The following is a 26,320-nucleotide window of genomic DNA, read 5'->3' as shown; positions in this document are numbered from 1 at the left end:
AGGCGGTACCAGCCTGGGTGGAGCGCGGGGACCAGAAATGCATGTGCAGACCCAGGAATTTCCCAGGGAGGGGCTGACCCAGAGGACAGCTTTACTGAGCCTAAGATGCACCTGGCCCTCAGGGGATCATCAGCCTATAGACAAAGGAAGGCAGGAGGCTAGAACTGACAGCTAACCGAATACAAACCTGCAGGAGCAAAGACAGGGCCTGAGGCACAGGCTCTGGGAACTCAAAATAGCTTCTCTTCTGCAGGGGAATTTAGCAGGGACAGAAACAAATTCCAGCAAAGTTGTTCTGTTCTGTTCTGTCAGTAACATCCATCAGGGATGGGGCTTGAACTGAGTGAACACCCTCCAGCCTCGCGCCCAAGGTTGTCAGGCCTCACCTCCCCCTGCTGTATAGAGGCAGAGCGCAGCGGACTGGCAGGTGCAAACCCCTGGAGATTCTGTTCACTAGAGGCAATTGGGTCACAGCCCTGCAGGGCTATCAGTGACTGGGTGTGACAGAGATGCAAGGTGGGGAAGGAGGCATCAACCTTCCCAGACTAATCTATTTGCTGGGTGGGTCCTCCTGACTCCACGGAGCACCGGAGCAAGCCATATCTGAGTTGTCACCAGACCCCTGCTATCTAGTTGCCAGAGACCTTTTAAACTCTCCCACCTGAGACAGGTGCTGACTGAGACAATTGATTTGGCCTTTTGAACTGAGCCAATCGCTGAAGGACTATTCAAGTGGTGCCCTGAGTGTGTCATTGTGGAAGGTTTGATTTTCCTTTTCCAATTGTTGGCTGTTTGGGGGTGGGGTGACTCAACTGCTGGTATTTCACCACAGCTGATACTTCAACCCAGAGTAACTGTTTCACTGGGGTCAAACAAAGACCAGCTAAAAACAAGACAGAAAACGTAGCCCCACCACAGGAAACAGGTCCCCAGTTTCTCAGGCCATAGCACTGTACGGGTCCTTGACAAAGCTCCAGGTGAAAAATCAAACAGTGTAAAATAATCATGGGGCATAATCAGTGGAAAAACTCTGGTAACAAGAATAACCAGATAGATCAACCCCCCAAGGAAAGATTTGACAGATGTAACTGAAGATCCTATTCATAAACAACTGGCCGAGATGTCAGAAATCAAATTCAGAATTTGGATCGCAAACAAGATTAATAAAATGGAGGAAAATTTGGAATTAGAAATTTGAGCAGCTTCCTCTACTAGGCATATACCCAGAAGACCAAAAATCACATCATAACAAAGATATTTGTACCAGAATGTTTATTGCAGCCCAATTCATAATTGCTAAATCATGGAAAAAGCCCAAGTGCCCATCGATCCACGAATGGATTAATAAATTGTGGTATATGTACATCATGGAATATTATGCAGCCATAAGAAAGATGGAGACTTTACCTCTTTCATGTTTACATGGATGGAGCTGGAACATATTCTTCTTAGTAAAGTATCTCAAGAATGGAAGAAAAAGTATCCATAGTACTCAGCCCTACTATGAAACTAATTTATGGCTTTCACATGAAAGCTATAACCCTGTTACAACCTAAGAATAAGAGGAAGGGGGAAAGGGAGGGGGAAAGAGGGATAGAGGGGGGAGGGAAACAGAGGGAGGGGGATTGGTGGGATTACACCTGCGGTGCATCTTACAAGGGTATATGTGAAACACAGTAAATGTGGAATGTAAACGTCTTAGCACAATAACTAAGAAAATGCCAGGAAGGCTATGTTAACCAGTGTGATGAAAATGTGTCAAACGGTCTATGAAACTAGTGTATGGTGCCCCATGATCACATTAATGTGCACAGCTATGATTTAATAAAATAAAAAAAGAAAATCAAATAGAAATTGGAGCAGGAATTCAAAAGTCGGAATTAGAAATTCGAGGAGAAATTCAAGTTGTCTCAAGAATTTAACAAACTTAAAGAAAAAACCACCAAAGATTTTGACGCACTGAAGCAAGAATTTGCAGCCCTCAAAGATATGAAAAATACAGTAGAATCCCTCAGTAACAGAGTGGAGCAAGCAGAAGAAAGGATTTCTGACATTGAAGATAAAGCCTTTGAACACTCCCAAACTCTCAAATAGGAAGAGAAATGGAGAGCAAAAATGGATCATTCTCTCAGAGAGCTCTGGGATAATTCAAAGAAGGCTAATATCTGCCTCATTGGAATCCCTGAAACTGATGACATGGCCTCCCAAGGCACAGAGGCCCTTCTCCATGAAATGATGAAAGAGAATTTTCCAGACATGCCAAGAGATTCTGAAATTCAGATGGCAGACAGTTTAAGAACCCCAGCATGACTCAATCCCAATAAGACATCCCCCAGGTATATCATAATTAACTTCACTAAATTTAATATGAAGGAGAAAATTCTAAAAGCAGCCAGATGTAAGAAATCCATTACCTACAAAGGGAAGAATATTAGGATGACTGCAGATCTCTCTGCTGAATCTTTTCAAGCCAGAAGAAGTTGGTAATTGACTGTTAATCTCCTAAAGCAAAATAACTTTCAACTCCAGATCCTGTATCCAGCTAAACTGAGTTTCATTTATGTTGGAGAAATTAAATACTTTAATGACATTCATATGTTGAAGAAATTTCCCATAACCAAACCAGCTCTTCAGGATATTCTCAGACCTATTCTCCATAATGACCAGCCCAATCCTCTATCACAACAGTAAACTCCTTCAGAAACTTTTGATCAAACTCCAACTTCCACAGTGGTGAAAGGATTAAAAATGTCCACTGGACTTTTGAAAAACTTGATACCCCAAACTTTACCAGACTTATCAATATTCTCCATTAATGTGAATGGCTTAAACTGTTCTCTAAAAAGCACAGGTTAGCTGACTGGATACAAAAACTCAGGCCAGATATTTGTTGCATACAAGAGTCACATCTTACCTTAAAAGATAAATATAGACTCAGGGTGAAAGAATGGTCATCCATATTTCAGGCAAATGGTAATCAAAAAAAAAGCGGGTGTTGCAATTCTATTTGCAGACACAATAGGCTTTAAACCAACAAAAGTAAGGAAGGATAAGAATGGTCACTTCATATTTGTTAAGGGTAATACTCAGTATGATGAGATTTAAATTATTAATATTTATGCACCCAACCAGAATGCACCTCAATTTATAAGAGAAACTCTAACAGACATGAGCAACTTGATTTCCTCCAGCTCCATAATAGTCAGAGATTTCAACGCTCCTTTGGCCGTGTTGTATCAATCCTGCAATAAGAGGCTGAGCAAAAAAAAAAAAAAAAAAAAAAAAGGGGGCTGAGCAAACAAATTTTAGATTTAAACCTAACCATCCTACATTTGAATTTAGTAGACATTACAGAACATTTCATCTCAACAAAACTGAATACACATACTTCTCATGAGCCCACGGAACATACTCCAAAACTGATCACATCTTAGGTCACAAGTTTAACCTCAGAAAATTTAAAGGAAAAGAAATAATTCCTAGCATCTTCTCAGACCACCATGGAATAAAAGTTGAACTCTGTAACAATAGGACTCTGCATAATCATAGAAAAACATGGAAGTTAAATAACCTTATGCTCAATGATAGCTGGGTCAGAGATGAGATTAAGAAGGAAATTGCCAAATTTTTGGAACAAAACGACGATGAAGACACAAATTATCAGAACCTCTAGGATACTGCAAAGGCAGTCCTAAGAGGGAAATTCATAGCACTGCAAGCCTTCCTCAAGAAATAGAAAGAGAGGAAGTTAACAACTTAATGGGACATCTCAAGCAACTGGAAAAGGAAGAACATTCCAACCCCAAACCCAGTAGAAGAAAAGAAATAACCAAAATTAGAGCAGAATTAAATGAAATTGAAAAAAAGAATTATACAACATATCAATAAATCAAAAAGTTGGTTTTTTGAAAAGGTCAATAAAATAGATAAACCTTTGGCTAACCTAACCAGGAAAAAAAGAGTAAAATCTCTAATCTCATCAATCAGAAATGACAAAGATGAAATAACAACAGACTCCTCAGAAATTCAAAAAATCCTTAATGAATATTACAAGAAACTTTATTCTCAGAAATATGAAAATCTGAAGGAAACTGACCAATACTTAGAAGCATGTCACCTTCCAAGATTTAGCCAGAATCCAGTGAAATGTTGAATAGGCCCATATCAAGTTCTGAAATAGCATCAACCATACACAATCTCCCTAAAAAGAAAAGCCTGGGACCAGATGGCTTCACGTCAGAATTCTACCAAACTTTTAAAGAGGAACTAGTACCTATATTACTCAACCTGTTCCAAAAGGTAGAAAAAGAAGGAAGACTATCCAAGACATTCTATGAAGCAAACATCACCCTGATCCCCAAACCAGGAAAAAAACCAACAAGAAAAGAAAATTATAGACCCATATCACTAATGAATATAGATGCAAAAATATTCAACAGGAACCTAACAAACAGAATCCAGCAACACATCAAACAAATTATATATCATTACCAAGTCGGTTTTACCCCAGGGTCTCAAGGTTGGTTCAACATACATAAATCTATAAATATAATTCAGCACATAAGCAAATTAAAAAACAAAGACCATACAATTCTCTCAATTGATGCATAAAAAGCTTTTGATAATATCCAGCATCCCTTCATGATCAGAACACCTAAGAAAATTGGTATAGAAAGGACATTTCTTAAACTGATAGAGGCCATCTACAGCAAACCCACAGGCAATATCGTATTGAATGGAGTTAAATTGAAATCATTTCCACTCAGATCAAGAACCAGACAAGGCTGCCCATTGTCTCCACTGCTCTTTAACATTGTAATGGAAGTTTTAGCCATCACAATTAGGGAAGAAAAGGCAATCAAGGGTCAGAAGAGATCAAACTTTCACTCTTCACAGATATGATTGTATATCTGGAAAATACCAGGGATTCTACTACAAAACTCTTAGAAGTGATCAAGGAATACAGCAGCATCTCAGGTTACAAAATCAACAGCCATAAATTGGTAGCCTTTATATATACCAACAATAGTCATGCTGAAAAAAAAGTTAAGTACTCTATTCCATTCACAGTAGTGTCAAAGAAGATTAAATATTTGGGAGTTTATTTAGCAAAGGATATGGAAGAGCTCTATAAAGAGAACTAGGAAATTCTAAGAAAAGAAATAGCTGAAAATGTTAACAAATGGAAAAACATACCATGCTCATGGCTAGGAAAAATCAACATTGTTAAAATGTCCATACTACTCAAAGCAATATACGATTTTAATGCAATCCCTATTAAAGCTCCACTGTCATACTTTAAAGATCTTGAAAAAATAATACTTCGTTTTATATGGAATCAGAAAAAACCTCGAATAGCCAAGACATTACTCAGAAATAAAAACAAAGAAGGAGGAATCATGCTACCAGACCTCAGACTGTACTATAAATCGATAGTGATCAAAACAGCATGGTACTGGCACAAAAACAGAGAGGTAGGTGTCTGGAACAGAATAGAGAACCAAGACACAAATCCAGTTACTTACTGTTATTTGATCTTTGACAAGCCAATTAAAAACACTCAGGGGGAAAAGATTCCCTCTTTAACAAATGGTGCTGGGTGAACTGGCTGGCAACCTGTAGAAGACTGAAACTGGACCCACACCTTTCACCATTAACTAAGATAGACTCTCACTGGATTAAAGATTTAAACTTAAGACATGAAACTATAAAAATAGAAGAGAGTGCCAGGAAAACCCTTGAAGAAATCGGTCTGGGTATTTTATGAGGAGGACCCCCCACACAATTGAAGCAGCTTCAAAATACACTACTGGGACCTGATCAAACTAAAAAGCTTCTGCACAGCCAAAAACACAGTAACTAAAGCAAGCAAACAGCCCTCACAATGGGAGAAGATATTTGCAGGTTATGTCTCTGACAAAGGTTTAATAAACAAAATCCACAGAGAACTCAAACATATAAGCAAGAAAAGAACAAGTGATCCCATCGCAGGCTGGGCAAGGGACTTGAAGTGAAACTTCTCTGAAGAAGACAGGCACACGGCCTACATTCATATCATCAGAGAAATGCAAATCAAAACTACTTTGAGATATCATCTAACTCCAGTAAGATTAGCCCATATCACAAAATCCTAAGACCAGAGGTTTTGGCGTGGATGTGGAGAAAAAGAACACTTCTACACTGCTGGTGGGAATGCAAATTAATACATTCCTTTTGGAAAGATGTTTGGAGAACATTTAGGGATCTAATAATAGATCTGCCATTCAATCCTATAATTCCTCTACTAGTTATATACCCAGAAGACCAAAAATCACATTGTAACAAAGATATTTGTACCAGAATGTTTATTGCAGCACAATTCATAGTTGCTAAGTCATGGAAAAAGCCCAAGTGCCCATCGATCCACGAATGAATTAATAAATCGTGGTATGTGTACACCATGGAATATTATGCAGCCTTAAAGGAAGATGGAGACTTTACCTCTTTCATGTTTACATGGATGGAGCTGGAACATATTCTTCTTAGTAAAGTATCTCAAGAATGGAAGAAAAAGTATCCAATGTACTCAGCCCTAATATGAAACTAATTTATGGCTTTCACATGAATGCTATAACCCAGTTATAACCTAAGAATAGGGGGAAGGGGAAGAGGTAGGGGAGGGAGGGGGGAGGATGGGTAGAGGGAGGGTGATTGGTGGGATTATACCTGTGGTGCATCTTACAAGGGTATATGTGAAACTTAGTAAATGTAGAATATAATTGTCTTAACACAATAACTAAGAAAATGCCAGGAAGGCTATGTTAACCAGTGTGATCAAAATGTATCAAACAGTCTATAAAACCAGTGTATGGTGCCCCATGATCACATTAATGTACACAGCTATAATTTAATAATTTAAAAAATAAATACAAAAATAAATTAAAAAAAAAAGATGGAAGAAATTAACATTCACCTAATACTTACGCTCTACCAGGTACTGTTGGCTATGTTGTAAAAAATGCTTTCATTTAGAGGTACATTTGACAATTTATAAATCTCCTTTTAACCATAAATGCATTCAGTTTAGAGACTGTAAGTAGTCTTTAACCTTGATGCTTGAACAAACAAACAAACAATACTACTGACTGGTTAGTGGAAGTAGGGCAACTTCAGGTAGTGAATCCAAATGGGAAATTGTAAATTCAATTAAGTTGACTGGGTATTAAGTATGAAAATGAGACCTTTTCACTGTGACACTAGGTTAGACCAGTATCTGAAAATGAGGTTGAATTTCTGACTCTGATCTTACAGCAAATCTCTAAGTCTCAGATTCTTTGTCTGTCTGGAAAATGAGCTAGTTTAATTTGAGGGGGCTGGGGGGGTGTTTACTATTAATAGCATGAGCTTTTTTACTTATAAGCAAATATTGTAGTTGGCTTAGCATTAACTTTAGGAAAGATCTAAATTGCCATGAACAAATGAACCTTCAGGAAAAGAAAAATAAAGCTCCATGTGGTGTCTACATCAGATAGGGTTGTAGTAAACATTTTGGAAGAATTAATTTGGTTTTGTTGTCTCTCTTCTTGGATTTTTAGAAAATTTATAAATTCTCAATCCTTTCTATCCAATTTAAATATTTTACCATTTCCCGTGTACTTTTGCTTCACTGGCCTGTTCCCACGAGGTAAAGGTTTTCCCCTGTCTGCTCTCTGAGCACCTCTGTGTTGAGACAGAGTTGCAGATCTCTGTTGGTGGTAGGTTCTGTTCTGCAGAAAACTCCTAATCCCCTGTTTACCACAACACGAGTCTATTGCCATAGAAATGATAGCTGAGATCCCTGATTCACTGAGATCACTGACTTCACAGCGAGGCCTGGTAAGAGGAGAAGCTGAGCTGCATGCGGAAGCACAACGTATGAGAATAGTGGCCCCTCTGTTGCCTTAGAGAAAAGGGTAATTGTCCATGTTCCAATAGAAATTCATGGATGAGCTGCGTGGTTGGGTATGCCGTGGTTTATTTTCTGTACAATACTGTCTGACTAAAAGTAATCATTTGAATGTTACATCATTTAATTCTTTGCTTTCAAAAGGTCAGCAGTTTCCCTTGATTCCCATATTCTAATTAATCTTGTTGCACAATTCACGTCTCTGTGGTCAAAGATCGCCCTTTCCACAATGCATTGTTTTGTTTGCGTACTTATTGTGTTTATTTATTTTGTCTTGTTTTTATTAATAGAAGAAAGTGAACCTGAGCAAGATGCTAAAGGTATTTGTTTTTTTTCTTTCTGCATGGCTTCTTTTTCAATGTGTGGTTCTTTTCAATTGCTTATTTTTGCTGACCTTATAAACAGCTCTAAGTGCCATTATTTTGTTAATAAATAACAAACAACGCATGGAGAATATTAGGTCGCAGAATTTAATGGAGTTATTAGATGGCCTGTTTTATTACTTGATAGGCTTACAGAACATTTATGTTTTTTAAAGGAAGACTGAATCCCCAGGAATATTTAAATTTGATGTCCCAAATACTGGAAATAAAAAACACAATGAAATGAAATAAATCAGTTAAACCACCACATAGATTGGAAAAGAAAGTTATCCTTTGACTAAAAGTCTCTTATTTGGGGCAAGGGGATTTACAAGTTTTGGAGAAATGTTAAAATGTCAAGCCAGCATGGATTTTGATTGTCATTATTTCAAAAGCACGAAGAGTATTCAGCCATTGCTCTAAATCAATAAAAAATGGTCTCATTTAAATTACACACAGACTTACACAGAGGGTGCCAAAAGATGTATAGGTATTTTAAGAAAGGAAAACGCTGTATTAAAATTATAATACTCAACATATAATAAAAGATGAATACAAGTCATGCTGAGCATCTCTCATAATTGCAGAAGTCAAATGTGACTTGAGTATTACAAATTTAATACTGTGTTTTCCTTTCTTAAAATGTGTATCCATTTTTTTTGACCGCCTCTGTGTAGTTATTGGAATATATTTAGAGGAAAGTAGCTGGAAAGCAAATTGGTTGAGAAAAAACCTCTATTGTAAAAAAAGGTTTTCCATCAAAAAAAAAATAACGTCCATACTGATTAAGCCCCAAACTTTATATTCTTCTAACCTAAACTTTGATATTTTTGGATTGAAATTCACAAATCTTTAACAGAGTTTGACTCTAGGATTTAATCTTAGACTATTATTTAAAACAGTACCTGTTTATCTTGGTATCTCATATAAAGTACGTAAAACGTCTTTCCATTTCTATATACTCCACTGCTTACAATTCAATGCACTTAAAAGCATTTCACCTAGTCTTGTGTGATTTTTTTTTTTTAGTTTCTTTCCTCCAAATTATTCCTATCAGTCACTGCTGGTTTGAATCATGTAACCTAAAAACCCTCTTTCAGGCAATCTAGAAAATAATTAAAAAGCAAGAGAAAATAAAGTCCATGGGAGCTTACTGTAATAATCCCTTAGAAATAGAAATAATCCCTTAGAAATAGAAATTGATAAGAGACTTAAGTATTCCTCTGGCACTATTCCCTTACAAAGAAAAGAAAGGCAGTTCATCTCAAGCCAAACTACTCATTAATCTCAGGACTTAATTTGGTCCCCTGTCCCTTGAGCTTTCCCTGACACTCCAGAGTGAATAATAGCTTTATCTTCTTGATATACAGCACCTCTTAAGATGACAATCAACAATAAAACTGATCATGTATCTGACAGTGCTTTGAAAAACCGAGAAAGAGAAAGGGGGGGGGAGGGAAGAAAAGGGGAGAATATAATGTGCTTATGTTACAAAGAACTGTGAAATTATTGGCTGTGTAAGCTCAATTTTGAATATAAGATTCTCATCTTGCAGTTAGCACTGTAAACATGCCCAAAGAAAAGAAAGCCCCAAACTCATGAATAGAACCCATGAGAGAAAACTGGGGGGATAAATACATCACTTGTATCTACTTTCTACATTGCAGATGAAAAAAATTTGCCTGGCCCACAGGGAACTGGAGAATGATGGATAAGACTAGGTAGAGAAAGAGGAGTGGGAGAACATTTTTCTTTAAAAATCCATATCAAAACAGTTACAAACATTTCCCGGCTTACTAAGTAATTTCATACCCCTTTTATTAAGCGGTTTAATTACTTATGTAACAAAACACTTTTACAGTTTCTTTCATACAAATAAAATGCAGAATAGTGATATAGAAGGTCCATTTTATTTTTAAATTGATGACCTATAAATGTATTTTCAGTTTGTAGTTTCCCACGAAAACAATGGGATCTATTGCTAACCTCAATTCGAATTTATTACCGTAGGTGTATTATTGCTCATGTAAGTTAGTTTGGCATTGATTTTTAATTGCAACTGACTTTGTTTTCAAAGCTTGGTAAAAGTGTTGCAATTTCTTTCCTCACCTTTTCACATTTGTAAACAGTAACAGAGATGGGCAAAAATATATCTGCTTCATTGCTTTAAGTTTGGATAGAAAAATAAAGATTTCTAATCTATGTAAGAATTAGACTAACATAACTTGTGTCTCCTCCTCATCACATCCTCCCTGCTTTTTCATTTCATTCCTAGTTAGTGAAGTAGCACTGACTTGGTGAATTGATTGATACTCACTATACAGCAACCCTGCACCTTCTGTATGCAGAATGCAAGATGGCCCAGAGGGCGGCGATACACAGAACATCTACAAGTCCCTTCTCCCAATCTCACCAGCAAAGTCACTCATTCACTGATTTATTCATTCACTCTGCAAGTATTTATTGAGTGCTAGAAATAAATACAGATAACGTAGATAGATATAGAGCCCAGGTTCATAAACAAAGCACACCCTGCCCTTGAGATACTTAACATTTCAGAGGGGAAAGAAAACCCAAAATCAAATAAATAAACCATGAGCTACTAAATAAATTAGAGCATGGTAAGTGTTAGGAAGGGACATGAGCAACAGTAAGGGGGATGAGGATGAGAAAACAGTGATAAGGAGACATTTAAGTAGAAACTCAAAAGTGTTTGCAGTCTGCTTCAAGAAGGGCGGAAGACTGGGAGAAAGGGTGGAAACCATCTTTCAATAGTGAAAAAAAGGGCTGAGTTTCTATTTTGTCTTTTGGAGGAAACGTGAGAGTACAGGAGAAACTAGCTATTCTTTTTTCCCTCTTTACCCATTGTTCTCAACAAAAACCATGATCGGCCAGGGGTTTATCTATTCCTTCTGGGAGGAGACCAGTAGTTTATCAGCCCAGTCCCACATTCATGATGCTACCTGCATGCCCACTGTGTCCTTTAAGTGCCTTCCTGGGCACCACTGAGTTCCCAGAAAGCGCTGATTTAGGGCAGAGTAGTAAAGTAATTAAGTTAACCCCCAAGTTATGTTGGACTCTGTAATGATAATTGACTGTGTGTTTTAGCTGCTATTCCACTTTCTGTTTAGCTGTGTTGCACAATATGAATAATCAGAGATTTTGCAATGAGCCCAAATGATAGTCCAACTAATGTCATACCAGCCAAAAGGAAAAAAAAAACTATAAATTAGAACACAATTAAACCTCTCTGAGTACTAAATTTCTGGGAAGAAGTCTCCAAATTAAAACTCTTGCTTTTATAAACTAAAACAACAAAAAATAATCTAGATTTTATTCTTCTCTGAGTTTTGATTCAGCTCATCTTCAGCCAGAAGGCTTTTATTCAAGTTCAAGGGGACAGTCAATGTTACGAAAACACTATTCTGGAACATATGACATTGAGATGATCCAACTCCAAATCTCTCAAGGATCCTACTTGTCTTAGGTTCTGAGGAAATGGGACCCATAAGATAATCATTGTAGTAATCTCACAAAAAAACTTAGGACATACAAGCATAGCCTCAACCCTGACAAAGAGTATTTCAGCCAAATGATGCACATCAACTCAAATATCCCTATTACTGGTATCACAGAACAATATCTGTGTGCACACTCACTAGGATCCCACTCAGTCTGTGTCAGTTGTCAAGAATCCACGACTTAGGAACGTAGATGGAGTTGGGAGGATAAGAATTCAAATAGAGCAACATACTGCATTTGGGTAACATGCTTCCTAAGTTTCTTTTAATCTATAATACATTATGCTTCCTTTTTCCTCCTTATGCTATTTACTTGTCAAGGAAACTAAGTAATTTGCCCTGTTAAATTTTCTACATTCTGAATTTGATTGAATTGCACCTCCGTGGTATTCTTTTAACATATTCCTCAACCCTCTGACTTCTGTAGATTGGCCATTAGACCACAGATGTACTTAAAATCAGGCTCAGTTTTGGTTTGGGGAGACAGATTCAACTACATATTGGACATTTAATACTGTTTTGTTTTTTTGTTATTTGTCTCTTTAAACTATTGGTTGCCTTGAAGACAGCACCTTTCTTGATCTTCCTTTTCCCTGGCTTTCAGGCCTAATATTTGTATATCCAAAAGAGATGGTTCCATATTCCATCTCTTAGAGTTCTCGATATCAAGACAGGAAGTCAAATTAATTCAAAATTTCAGAAAGCATCTAGTTGTCAAATCATTTCTCCCTTAATGTCTTTGAATTATGTAATCCTTTTTGAGAGGTGTTTAAAAATCAGACGAACTTTCAATACTGCTCTGGTTGAACTATCATTGTCCTGAATATCTCCTGTCTAGTGGATAGTATCTCTGCACACTTTATTTTGGAATCCAAATTTCACAAATCTCAAGGACTAACTAGAAGGACTAAGCTTCAAAGCATAATGTTACTTTAAATGAGGCTTCAATACTCTAATATTATGTTCTATGCTTAGGTCGCAGAAATCAAAATAAAGGAGCACAAAATACAATATTTACAGTATAAGTAGGCCATCAAAAAGATTTTATAGTAGTTTAGAGGAAAATCATATTCAAAGCCGGAAGACCTGGCTCCAGGTTCCTCACCCACAACTTTTGTTACCTTTGGAAATCAATTTAGATAACTGGTATTCAGTTCCCACATCTAAAAGGAAAGTCAGAATCTAGTTGATCTCTGAAGTCTCTTCCAAGTTTAATGATTCTGTGATTCTAAGTATATTCCAATTTATTGTACACTGTGATTCTGAAACCCACTGTTGAGTTAAAGGTAAAATTTCTCTATACAACAAAAGAATCTTCTCTTATTAATCAGTGAGGATTCAGCCTCAAGAAGAAATATAAATTACTCATTCTCTGGCCTACACTTTACTTAAAATATTCTTTTTTACTTTTGCCCAGTACGTCATCTTATGATCTGAAAAATTTGACACACTTCATCTATCTCCCACTATGATACAACTGAGAGTGTAAAGCATTAATTAATTATTTTATTAATTCAATAAAATACCATCAGAGTTACTCAGTCAGGAACTCTGACAGGTAATGCATACAGCAGTGAACACAATAGGCAAGATTTCAAATTTCAGACAGTTTAATGGGGAAGGGAAATCACAGCCAAGTAAAAAAATTAGAAAGATAATTTTAGACAGTGGCAAGGTCTATAAAGACAGTGGGATGATGAAAAGGGGAATGAGGGGAGAGTTTCACTTTAGAATGAGTATTGAGGAGAGCCCTTCTGAGGAATATTAAACAGACCTTTGAATGGTACCAGCAATCTACCACGTGTGGAAGTGGGGGATGAGTATTCTAGGAAGAAGAGCAACAAGAGCAATTTTCCAAGTTGGGAGAAAGCCCAGTGTGTCCTGAAGTGATGAGAAGTGTAGGATCCTGGCCAATAGGGCTTGGAGGCCAGGCCATGGTGTCTGGTTGTTAAGGCAGAGGGAAATGCTGAAGGACTGCACACAGGAGAAATGTGTTCTGATTTGCATTTTTAAAAACCATTCTAACTTGGCCATTCCTTATATGAGGATCACTCACCACATCTGTCTTCCTAACAGTCTTTGCCAGAATCCTGAGGGCTCCTGAATCCCACAATGTCACCTTTGGCTCCTTTGTGACCCTGCGCTGTACAGCAACAGGCATCCCTGTCCCCACCATCACCTGGATTGAAAACGGAAATGCTGTGAGTGTCTTACGTGTGGGGACTTGTCTGGAGAAGCACCATATGTGGTGAATTTCGGGATAGACCATGTATTTGTGGAGGGACCCTGACCTCCATCATTGGTGCCACCTACACCATTTTGGGGGGCCTTCTAATATCTTTGCTATAGGAACCACTGCTATAGAAATTGAACTCTCGTAGTTTACTCTTCTCTTTATACCATGGGGAATAGTAGAAAATTATTTCTTTGTGTTTTTGTGTAATAGGGAAGTGATAATAATATCTTCCTACACAAGTAAAATAATTTTCATAAAAGTCATCAGTAAAAGATTAGTTCACTGCTGGAATCTTCTTTCATAAAAAAAAGTAATCCATGAATCCATCAGAATCCATGTCTGTCAGTTCAACATTCTTCTCTACATTTTTTGGTAGTATAATAATAACTTGATGTATATTAAGTGATTATTTTTTAACCAGGCCCTGTTCTAAGCACTTCACACATAAGCATTCATCTATTCATTCTACAAATGTGTATTGAGCATGTGAACATCAAGCACCCTTCTAGGCCCTGTGAATGCAGAAGCAAACAAAATAGCCAAGTTCCATACTGTCACAGAGCTGACATTCTGATGATAAAATAAAACAAATAGGAGAATATATATTGTATGTGAATAGTGTCAAAATCCAGGGAGAAAAATAATGTAGGAAAAGGAGATAGAGAGTTCAACCTTAGGAAACAGGGAAACCTACCCACATTATTGGTGGAAGTGGAAGTTAATATAGCCACTATGGAGAAGTATAAATGTTCCTCAAAGAAATAAACATAGAACTTCCATATGATCCAACAACCCAGCTAGGTATATGTGTAAAAGAAAGGAAATCAGTATATTGACGAGATATCTGTACTTCCATGTTTATTACAGCATCATTCATAACAGCTAAGACATAAAATAAACCTAAATATCCATTAGTAGATGAATGGATAAAGAAAATGTGGTGTGTGTGTGTATATATATATATATATAATGGAATATTATTCAGTCATAAAAAGAATAAAATCCTGTCATTTACAATAACATGGATGGCACTGAAGGATATTAAGTGAAAAAAGCCAGGCACTGAAAGTCAAATATTTGCAGGTTCTCACTCATATGTGGGAGCCAAAAAAAAATATCTCATGGTGATAGAAAGTAGAATGATAGTTACCAAAAGATGGTAAAGGGTAGTGCTGAGTGGGGGATAGAGAGGGATACAAAAATACAATTAGAGAGCAGTAATAATATCTCAGGTTCTGTAGCACAATATGGCAACTATAGTTAATAATATTATCTATTTCAAAATAACTAGAGGAATGGGATTGGAATTTCCAAAAACAACAAAATGATAAATGCTTGAAATGATGGTTATCTTAATGCCCTGATTTGATCATTAAACATTGTTTGTCTGTATCAAAGTTTTGCACATACCCCATAAACATAACAATTTTAGATTAAAAAATTTAAAACAAGAAAGTTCAAGGTGAACTTTAATAGAGTGGGGAGGATTAAGGCGATGCATTTGGACAAAGATCTGAAGGAGATAAAAGGGAAAGTTATGGAGATAACTGGTAGAAGATAATTGGACAGTCTCTAAGATAAGGGTGCGCTTGGCACAGCAGAGCAAGGAAATCAGAGTGGCTAGAAGAGAATCAGCATAGCAAAGAGTTAAGTGGTATGACTAGACATTGTGGATCATATAGACTTGGGTAGGTCAGTGAGATGGAATGCCATTGTAGGTCTGTTTCTGATGTCTGTTTTCAGCTAGCCCTTTTTCATTGTGTTTTGTTTCCTTGTGTGTCTAGTTATTTTTGATTACCTGCTGTAAATTGTTTTGAAGATACTAATCTGAGACCCAGATGAAGTTCTCTCCTCCAGGAAGAATTTTTGCTTGTTTCTACAAGGGATTAGTGGCTATTACTAATCCTAGACCACCTTAAACTAATCTCAAAAGTTTGTTGCTGCTTGAACATACTAGATAATTATAAAATGAGCTGTAATTATTTATTTGGACTTTTCACTTGTATTTCATACTTATCTCTTCCTAATATCTAGTCCTTTGAGATCTTAATTTATTCCATATCATTAGAATCCATATCTTTATGGGCTCTCAGTTTTGATTTGTCTCCTAATTCCTTAAGTTCATCCAAAAGGAAAGTTCAAATTTTCTGAAGTTGGAGAATTCTCTAAAAGGAAATAAAATTTTGTTAGTTTGTTACATCTGTTAAAAATATTTTTTCATAATTTTAATTATCTTTAGGATGAGGGTGGGTCTGAATAACCTAACACATGAATACCTGAAATAAGAATCTATCATGGATTATTACTATATTTTAAAAACATTAGACATTTTGGTTTGCACTCCATTTCTGGTTTCTGATCCTCTTTATGAGGTTGAGAAAAATTATTTTTATTTTAATTTAGTAGTATTTATTTTTTAAATAAATAAAACACCTATCATCAATTATATAAGCTCTTTAATGAGCATATAATTTTTCACTTTAAATTGCAGAGTTTCGTTTATGCTGAACCATTCTTTCATCTCTTGAATACAATTTTTTTTAATTGTGCTGTTTGGAATTTGCTGTAATTTTTATTCATAATTATTGCATTTCTTTTCAAAAATGGGAAGGGTCTATTCTTTTAATGGGCTATCATGATCAGGTTTTGTTAATAATATTCTGCCAGGCTTACAGAATGGTCAAGCAAGTTTACACATTTTTCCTTTGATACGAAGCTCGAGATGAGCAAGTTGAGAGGCAATCTCTCTTTAACTGAGAAACATTTTCCTCTACTATACCTTTAATTATTGCTTCCTTCTTCTCCACATTCTTTCTACTTAGCTTCCTGTTAAATGGATTCCTCTCAAAATTCCAATCTTTCTGTTCTTTTTGCTCTGCATAATTCTATGGAAGGACAGAGGGAACCCTAATTAATATGTTGATTTATTCTCAAGTTCTAGTGTCCACCATAGCTGATAACCACAGGAACCCACAACAAAAAAATCTCATTTATAATCTCTAGGTCATGGGTAAATGCCTTAGTCAGGTGCTATATGCATACATTATATCTCCCAAAGTTCTTCAAATTAATTTTCTCAAATTCACTCCTACTTACAGCTATCTGAATTTTGGAATTTTCCATGTCTGTAGGGAAAATTTATCCATTCTCCTTTCGGTAAACTCTTTCTTTTGTGTTAGATTCCAGCTACTTAGTTGATATTATGTTTTATTAGTCTAATGACATATCTTTATCTCTGAAAAATGATGTGTGACAACATGTATAAAGTATTGTCAACCAGAGGAGCTCACCATAGACTTGGTGTTCAGAGTTTTTACTAGGACTCGGTTACAGAGACGTAGAGTGCTCAACATGACTAATCTTAATTAGTCTTCAGCCTCTGAAAGGTCAAATTGATACAATATGGCTTAGGATCTCAGGTATTCATCATAATTCATGTTGTTAATATGAACAATCTGGCATGGCCCAAGGTCTAAGGTATACAAAGACACTCTTATCAGTCAGGATACTCCAAGAGGTCAGAGGTTATCTCCCAGAGCTAATCGAGGCTCAGACATTTCTTTGGAATGAGCAGAATTTGAGCACCTCAAGCCCACTTCCAACCTATCACAGCACATCAGGGGACATATATCACCCGTCCAGGTGGGCCCATCGAGGATGTTCTTTTATGCCTTAAGGACATGGGTGCATATCTAAATCAGTCTTTTGGGAAGGATGAGGGTGGTTCTGAATACGACCCAAAACCCCAAACCTTAATAATGCATCTAATTGGTGCTCAGCTAATTTCCTTTTTTTATATCCTCTGGCATAATCTGTCTCTAACTATTTGGTATTTTGGCTATAGTGAATATATATTATCATATCACAATATATTAGTGTTAGCATTTTGAAATCAAAGGAGTGTCCCAAATTGTGTTTAGTGCAAGGATCACGACAAGAAAATAGAGGACTTTTTTTTTTTTTTTAAGGCATGTAATGCTTGTAATGCCTTAAAAAAAAAAAAAAGCAATGCCCAATTAAAATTATGGTTTAATTAGAATCATGTTATTTCTACCCAGTCTGAGACACATTACTTCAAGGACTTGAACTATATATCATTATGCCTTTCTCTTCTCCAAGATTATATTAGTCTGCAAAGGTTACCATAGCAGAATACCATAGTCTAGGTGGCTTAAACAACAGAAATTTATTTTGTAACAATTCTAAAGGCTGGACATTCAAGACCAAGGTTGGTTTCTGGTGAAATCTTTCATCCTGACTTGCAGATGGCTTCACAAGGCCATCTCTTTGTCCTCACATGGCCTTCTCTTGGTGTTTACAAGGATGAGCATGAGCAATCCCATAGGGTTTTTATCATAACATAATTCTTAGACCAAATGGTTTTTATTACTCTTTTATATTTAAAGAATTTTATTCCTCTCTTTTAAATTTAAACAGTTATAAGGTTTCCTCCACTGAATTAAGCAGCAGCAACTAAAATTAGGGCAAATATTCGGGAAAGCAAAACAAAAGTAAAAAACAGACGTTAAGGCAGGAAGTTATATTGTTAGTGCTTGGCATTCTTTAGACTTTAGAAGCGTTTTGCAGCATGGAAGAAAGATACTTTGTGGTATCTCCATATGATGAGTTATAATAATTTTTACACTGTTTTGAAATAAAGTTAAACAATCTAAAATTAAAAAAAGATTGAAGGGGGGCGGCACTTGTCACTCAAAGGAGTGGGATGCTGGCCCCATATGCCGGAGGTGGCGGGTTCAAACCCAGCCCCAGCCAAACCTGCAAAAAAAAAAAAAAAATAGAGAGATTGAAGGGAAGAGGCTTTAGAAGACTGAAGTTTCCTACATTTGTCCCTCCATTCAAAGGCATCTCACCATGGATGAACCTTGAGAACATTATGCTAAGTGAGATAAGCCAGACACAGAAAGATGAACAACAAATGATGTCACTTCTGTGTGGAATCTCGGAGTCAAACCCACAGAAGCACAGAGTAGAATGGTGGTTACCAGGAGATGGAGGATGGGAAAAATGGAGACATGTTGGTCAAAGGGTATAAAGTTTCAGTTATGCAAGGGATCTAATGTACAGCATGGTTACCAGAATTAACAGTATCATACTACATAGTTGAAATTTGCTAAGAAGGTAGATCCTGTTCACAACATATGCACACATACACACACACACACGTACCTATGCAAAGTGATAGGTTAATCAGCTTGATTATGATGATCATTCTTCTCTTTTTAAATATCAGATGAATATAAGGGTATGTACAATTAGGTTACATTGTTTGCATTTGTAAGGTAAAGTTGGAGTTGCATTTGAGTCCTTCACCCAGGAAGTGTGCTGTATATCCCTACATTGTGTCAATTAGGTGGGAACTCACAGAATGCCTTCCTCCTTTCCCTCCTCCCCCTTCTTAAATTTAATTGTATTTTTCTCTCATGTGGGCCTACAGTTGTTGATCTACTAGTTTCAACATAGTGTTGAGTACATGGGATGTTTACCTTTCCATTCCTGAGATACTTTACTTAGGAGAGTAAAACTTAAACTTCAGTTGTACTTATGATGAACTGAAATATATACAATTTCCATTTGTTACTTATACCCCCAATAAGCTAAAAAATATGAAATAAAAGCTTTAATTTTTTTTTATTTTTATTAAATAGCTGTGTACATTAATGCACATATAGGGTACAATGTCCTGGTTACTTGTACCCAATTCCACCCTTGTCCCTTCAGTACACTGTGTCCTAAGAAGACCAGTAGGCTGTAGCCTCAAATTATGATAACTAGGGATAAAACATGGGTAAGGAAGAAAGGGAGGAAAGAAAAAGGTGTGGAAAACAAAGCGTGTCAGTTTGTGAAATTTGGTGGATATGGTAAAACAGAATGTCTTATCCCAAAATTTATAATTCACTTATTACTAGTGTTTTAACTATGATTGTTTTTGCTGAATTTTTTTTTCTTTCCTGGTACTTGAACAAAACAATTTTTTCTTGTAATTTGTTAGTAAACTTGCTTTTTATTATCTATCTGTCTTATATTCCTTCAAATCAACAAATGAATGACATTTTCCTAGCTTGTAATAGTGGCATATAGTAGAATGAGAATTAGATGGGGAGTTGGGAGACTTAGATCATAAATGCCTCTCTTCAGCTAATGTGATTTGGAGGGGGTTCATTTACCTCTCAGACTAACAGTCTGCACTGATCTCTAATGTGACATGAGGGCCAATGTTCTCAAGTTTTGTTAAGTTAGGACAAAGTAACTGGAGTTTCTGATCTTCCTTACCTCTCTGAATTTCAAGTGTCATTTCAAATTCGAGTTCTATTTGACAATGTGTTGTGTGGCTCTTCTGTGGAAGCTGCTGTAGTCATCATAAGTCTTTCAAGATAGTGAAAAGATACCTAAGAAAATTGGGAGACTGCCAGAAGAACTTTACTGTAAATTTGTCTTAGTACGTACAAACAGTACTAAAGAAAATGGAAAGTTTGTTTTCAAGAAGTCAGTGTTTTCAGATGTCTCACATGAGTTAAGAACTAGAAAATGAATGATAGCTTTCTACTGGAGTACAAGAATTAAAAAAAAAAAAAAGAGGATAGTTTGGGTTAGTTTTGATCATACACCCCCAACTTAATCATTTAAGGTGTGACTCACAGCAAGTAGAAGGCAAAACAGATCATCTCAGATTCTAAAACAGAAATAAAATGACAAATGACCCTCCTCCATGAAGAAAGCAAAAGTACCATCCATGGTTCTTATGGTCACAGAGTGTGCATTGCCAAGTTTCATTCCTGGTAATACTATCCAAGTCCAAAATGAAACCAAGATGACTTTGCCCAGACTGACGCAAATCACAGGAAATGGAGGCAAGTTCAGACATTTAATGTTGTGAAAGTAGCAAACCAGAAAGTCCATTGATGAGAACACAGAGGAGCCCCCAGCTCTGAAATCACATCTGGTGGACTGCACGAAGACTAATGCCGAGCTGGGAGATGTTTGGCATGTAACAGAACAGAGTTTGAACTATGGCCTTTCACTAACTACAAGTTAGTAAACTAAAGTTATATCACACTACTAAGCACAACAATGGGTACTCTAGAAGCTGTGACTACCCCTTTTCTCCTTGTCTGTAAACATGCCAAGAAAAAAAACTCTGAATATGTAAGTCTAGGATCAGGATTTCAAACAACATGCCCCAAAGCAATTAAGAAATATTTTGCATCCTTCTATGGCAATGCCATTCATTTTATCATGAAATTTAGTCACAGATGAATTTCAGAGTACATGTAATTTCAGAGTACGTGTAATATTCCTTTTATTGTACAGTATTGGAAATAGTAATTTAGTGTGCATAGGGCAAAGTTTACTTTAAAAAAAAATTCTTGGCCAAATATCTGCTATATACAAGAATTTCGTCTTACTTTAAAGGATAAATATAGACTCAGGGTGAAGGGATGGGCATCTGTAATCCAGGCAAATGGAAATCAGAAAAAAATCAGGGGTGGCAACTTTATTTGCAGATGCAGTAGACTTTAAACCAACAAAAGTAAGGAAAGACAAGGATGGTCACTTCATATTTGTTCAGGGAAACACTCAACACGATGAGATGTCAATTATTAACATTTATGCACCCAACCAGAATGCCCCTCAATTTATAAAGGAGACCCTAACAGACATGAGCAATTTAATATCTTCCAGCACCATAACAGTTGGAGATTTTAACACCCCTTTGGAAATATCGAATAGATCTTCCAATAAGAAACTAAGCAAAGAAATTTTGGACTTAAACTTCACCATACAACAATTGGATTTAACAGACATCTACAGAACATTTCGTCTGAACAAAACTGAACAAACATTCTTCTCATCAGCCCATGGAACATCCACCAAAATTGATTACATCTTAGGTCACAAGTCTAACCTCAGCAAATTTAAATGTATAGAAATTATTCCTTGTATTTTCTCAGATCATCATACAGTAAAAGTTGAACTCACCAATAATAGGTATCTGCATACTCATACAAAAACATGGAAACTAAATAACCTTATGCTGAATGATAGCTGGGTCATAGATGAGATTAAGAAGGAAATTGCCAAAGTTTTGAAACAAAATAATAATGAAAACACGAATTATCAGAACCTCTGTGATACTGCAAAGGCAGTCCTAAGAGGGAAATTTATAGCATGGCAAGCCTTCCTCAAGAGAATGGAAAGATAGGAAGTCAATAACTTAATGGGACATCTTAAGCAATGGGAAAAGGAAGAACATTCCAACCCCAAATCCAGCAGAAGAAAAGAAATAACTAAAATTAGAGCAGAATTAAATGAAATAGAAAACAAAGAATTATTCAAAATATCAATGAATCAAAAAGTTGTTTTTTTAAAAAAATTCAGCAAAATTGATAAACTTGGCCAAACTAACCAAAAATAGAAAATTAGAGTCCAGAATATCATCAATCAGAAATGACAAAGGCAAAATGACACCTCAGAAATCAAAAAAATCCTTAATGAATACTACAAAAAACTTTATTCTCAAAAATATGAAAATCTGAAAGAAATTGACCAATACTTGGAAGCATACCAACTTCCTAGACTTAATCAGAAAGAATTGGAAATGCTGAACAGACCTATATCAAGTACTGAAATAGAATCAACTATATGAAATCTTCCTAAAAAGAAGAGAGTCCAGGACCAGATGGCTTCACATCACAATTCTACCAAACCTTTAAAGAGGAACTAGTACCTATATTACTTAACCTTTTCCAAAACGTTGAAAAGAAGGAATACTTCCCAACACATTCTATGAAGCAAATATCTATCACCCTGATCCCCAAACCAAGAAAAGACCCAACAAGAAAATTAGAGACCGGTATCTTTAATGAACATAGATGCAAAATATTCAATAAGATCTTGGCAAACAGAATCCAGCAACACATCAAACGAATTATACACCATGACCAACTGGGCTTTATCCCAGGGTCTCAAGGTTGGTTCAATATATGTAAATCTATAAATATAATACAAAACATAAACAAACTAAAAAACAAAGACCATATGATTCTCTCAATAGATGCTGAAAAAGCTTTTGACAATATCCATCATCTTTTCATGATCAGAACACTTAAAAAAATAAGTATAGAAGGGACATTTCTTAAACTGATAGAGGCCATCGACAGCAAACCCACAGCCAATATCATATTTAATGGAGTAAAATTGAAAACATTTCCACTCAGATCAGGAACCAGGCAAGGTTGCCCATTGTCTCCACTGCTTTTTAACATTGTAATGGAAGTCTTAGTCATCACAATCAGGCAAGAAAAGGTGAAAAGGGGTATACGAATAGGGTCAGAGGAGATCAAACTTTCACTCTTCACAGATGATATGATTTTATACCTGAAAAACCCCAGACTCAACCACAAAACTCTTAGAATTGATCAAGGAATACAGTAGCATCTCAGGATACAAAATCAATACTCACAAATCAGTAGCTTTTATAGATACCAATAATAGTCAAGCTGAAAAAACAGTCAAGGACTCTATTCCCTTTACCATGTGCCAAAGAAGATAAAATATTTGGGAATTTACCTAACAAATGATGTGAAAGATCTCTATAAAGAGAATTATGAAACTCTGAGAAAAGAAATAGCTGAGGATATTAACAAATAGAAAAACATACCATACTCATGCTAGGAAGAATCAACATTGTTAAAACTTCCATATTACCCAAAGCAATTTTCAAATTTAATGCAATCCCTATCAAAGCACCACCATCATACTTTAAAGATCTTGAAAAAATAATACTTCATTTTATATGGAAACATAAAAAACCTCAAATAGCCAAGACATTACTCAGAAATAAAAACAAATCAGGAGGAATCACGCTACCAGACTTCAAACTATACTATAAATCTATAGTGATCAAAACAGCATGGTATTGGCACAAAAATAGAGAGGTAGATGTATGGAACAGAATTGAAAATCAAGAGATGAACCCAGATACTTATCATCATTTGATCTTTGATAAGCCTATCAAAAATATAAATTGGGGGAAAGATTCCCTATTTAGCAAATGGTGCTGGGAGAATTGGCTGGTGACTCGTAGAAGACTGAAACTGGACCCACACCTTTCACCATGAACAAAAATTGGATAAAAGAGTTAAACTTAAGACATGAAACTGGATAAAAGATTTAAACTTAAGACATGAAACTATGAAGATTCTTGGACAGAGTGCAGGAGAAACACTTGAAGAAATTGAAGCAACACCAAAAATACACTACTGGGATCTGATCAAACTAAAAAGCTTCTGCACAGCCCAGAACACAGTAAGTAAAGCAAGCAGACAGCCCTCAGAATGAGAGAGGATATTTGCAGGTTATGCTTCTGACAAAGGATTGGTAACCAGAATCCACAGAGAACTCAAATGTATTAGCAAGAAAAGAACAAGTAACCCCATTTCACTGTGGGCAAGGAACTTGAACAGAAGCTTCTCTGAAGAAGATAGGTGCATGGCCTACAGTCACATGAAAAAATGCTCATCATCTTTAATCATCAGAGAAATGCAAATCAAAATCACTTTGAGATACCATCTAACTCCTGTAAGACTGGCTCACATAACAAAATCCCAAAACTACAGATGTTGGTGTGGATGTGGAGAAAAGGGAACACTCTGTACTGCTGGTGGAAGTGCAAGCTAATACATCCCTTTTGGAAAGAAGTATGGAGAAAACTCAGGGATCTGAAAGTATACTTGCAATTTGATCCTGCAATTCTCTATTAGGTATATATCCAAAAGACCAAAAATCACTTTATAACAAAGATATTTGCACAAGATTGTTCATCGCAGCTCAATTCATAATAGCCAAGTCATTGAAGAAGCCCAAGCGCCCATCGACCCTTGAATGGATTAATAAATTGTGGTATATCTATACCATGGAATATTCTGCAGCCTTAAAAAAAAGATGGAGACTTTACCTCTTTTATGTTTACATGGATAGAGCTGGAACATATCCTACTTAGTAAAATATCTCAAGAATGGAAGAAAAAATATCCCATGTACTCAGTACTATTATTAAACCAATTTACAATCACTCACACTTTCATATCAAGAATAGATCACAACTATGACCCAAGATGAAGGAAGGAGCAGGGGGTATAGTTGGGGAGGGGGGAGCTCAGATAGAGGGAGGGTGAATGGTGGGATCACACCTATGGTGCATAATGCAAGGGTACATGTTGGATCTATTAGTATAGAGTATAAATGTCCTAACACAATAACTAACTAAATGAGATGAGGTATATATTAACCAGTGTGATGTAAACATTCCTAATTCTATATGAAATCAGTACATTGTACCCCATAAATGCATTAATATATACATGATCTATGTGTTTATGATTTAACAAAAAAAATTAATTAAACAAAATTCTTTGTACATATATTTCCATAACCAGATTTCTTTGAAATTATACTAATAATATCTCTGTTAATCTGGCATTTCACTAAAAAACACATAGAAAAATTTCATGGCTCTCTTGCTTTGTCCAGCAAATATAACTTCTAAAATATTTAAAAATATTTATTAGAAGGTTTTTGTAAAATAGTCAAATCATCTATACTGAAGATTGTATTTTTGAATTTTTCTACAGGGAGACTTACTGGTATTTTATACATATTTTTAAGAGGCAGTAGTTTGGGTTAAAAGTACATGAGCTTTGAAATCATTTTATCTTACTAGCTACGTAAACCAAAATAACTGCACATAACAAATCTTATGTGAAATACTTCAGCAGCCAGTTTTGAAGGAGGCCAATATTTATAGCTGTGTTAATCAGCAACAATATGAAAAGGTCTCTGAGTCTATTATCCTTTCTCTGTGATGCACAGACAGATATCATCACAACTCATGAACAGGGACCCTTCTGGACCACATTCTAGTAGTTCCACAAGGTGCTCCCAGCCAACTGGAACTATTTACAAGGTTGGGCTGTTGAGGCAAGAATACCTTTTAAAAGTCTTCCTATGCTAAGGTCAAATCACAAAATTACAAAAATCTTCTAATAAATATTTTAAAATATTTTCAAAGTTACGCTTGTTGGACAAAGCAAGACAGCCATGTAATTTTTCTATTTTTTTTTTTTTTTTAGTCAAATGCCAAAGATAATCACAAAGATTATCCATAGCTGGAGGCAGATTCTCTCAAGATAGCATTAGTGACACACAAAAAATGCTCCACAGGACCACACCACCTTCAAAGAGTTTTCATATGCATTATC

The 26,320-nt window shown here is 36.1% G+C and overlaps 1 protein-coding gene across 2 annotated transcripts in view; it reads left to right on the top strand.

The window, feature by feature from the left end:
* The window catches only part of MUSK (muscle associated receptor tyrosine kinase), a 142,424-nt gene that overhangs the window by 51,295 nt on the left and 64,809 nt on the right, over positions 1 to 26,320 (top strand). The window contains exons 6-7 of one of the 2 annotated variants that reach the window (XM_053558670.1): positions 8,215 to 8,244; positions 13,884 to 14,008. In XM_053558670.1, the coding sequence (XP_053414645.1) occupies positions 8,215 to 8,244; positions 13,884 to 14,008 (155 nt within the window). The remainder of the gene's footprint in view (positions 1 to 8,214; positions 8,245 to 13,883; positions 14,009 to 26,320) is intronic. The other variant, XM_053558674.1, reaches the window with a different exon arrangement.

Source organism: Nycticebus coucang, chromosome 2 (assembly GCF_027406575.1).
Source record: "Nycticebus coucang isolate mNycCou1 chromosome 2, mNycCou1.pri, whole genome shotgun sequence".
NCBI lineage: Eukaryota > Metazoa > Chordata > Mammalia > Primates > Lorisidae > Nycticebus > Nycticebus coucang.
The sequence above is the reverse complement of the archived record's forward strand: the minus strand, read 5'-3'. Positions and strand labels throughout refer to the sequence as shown.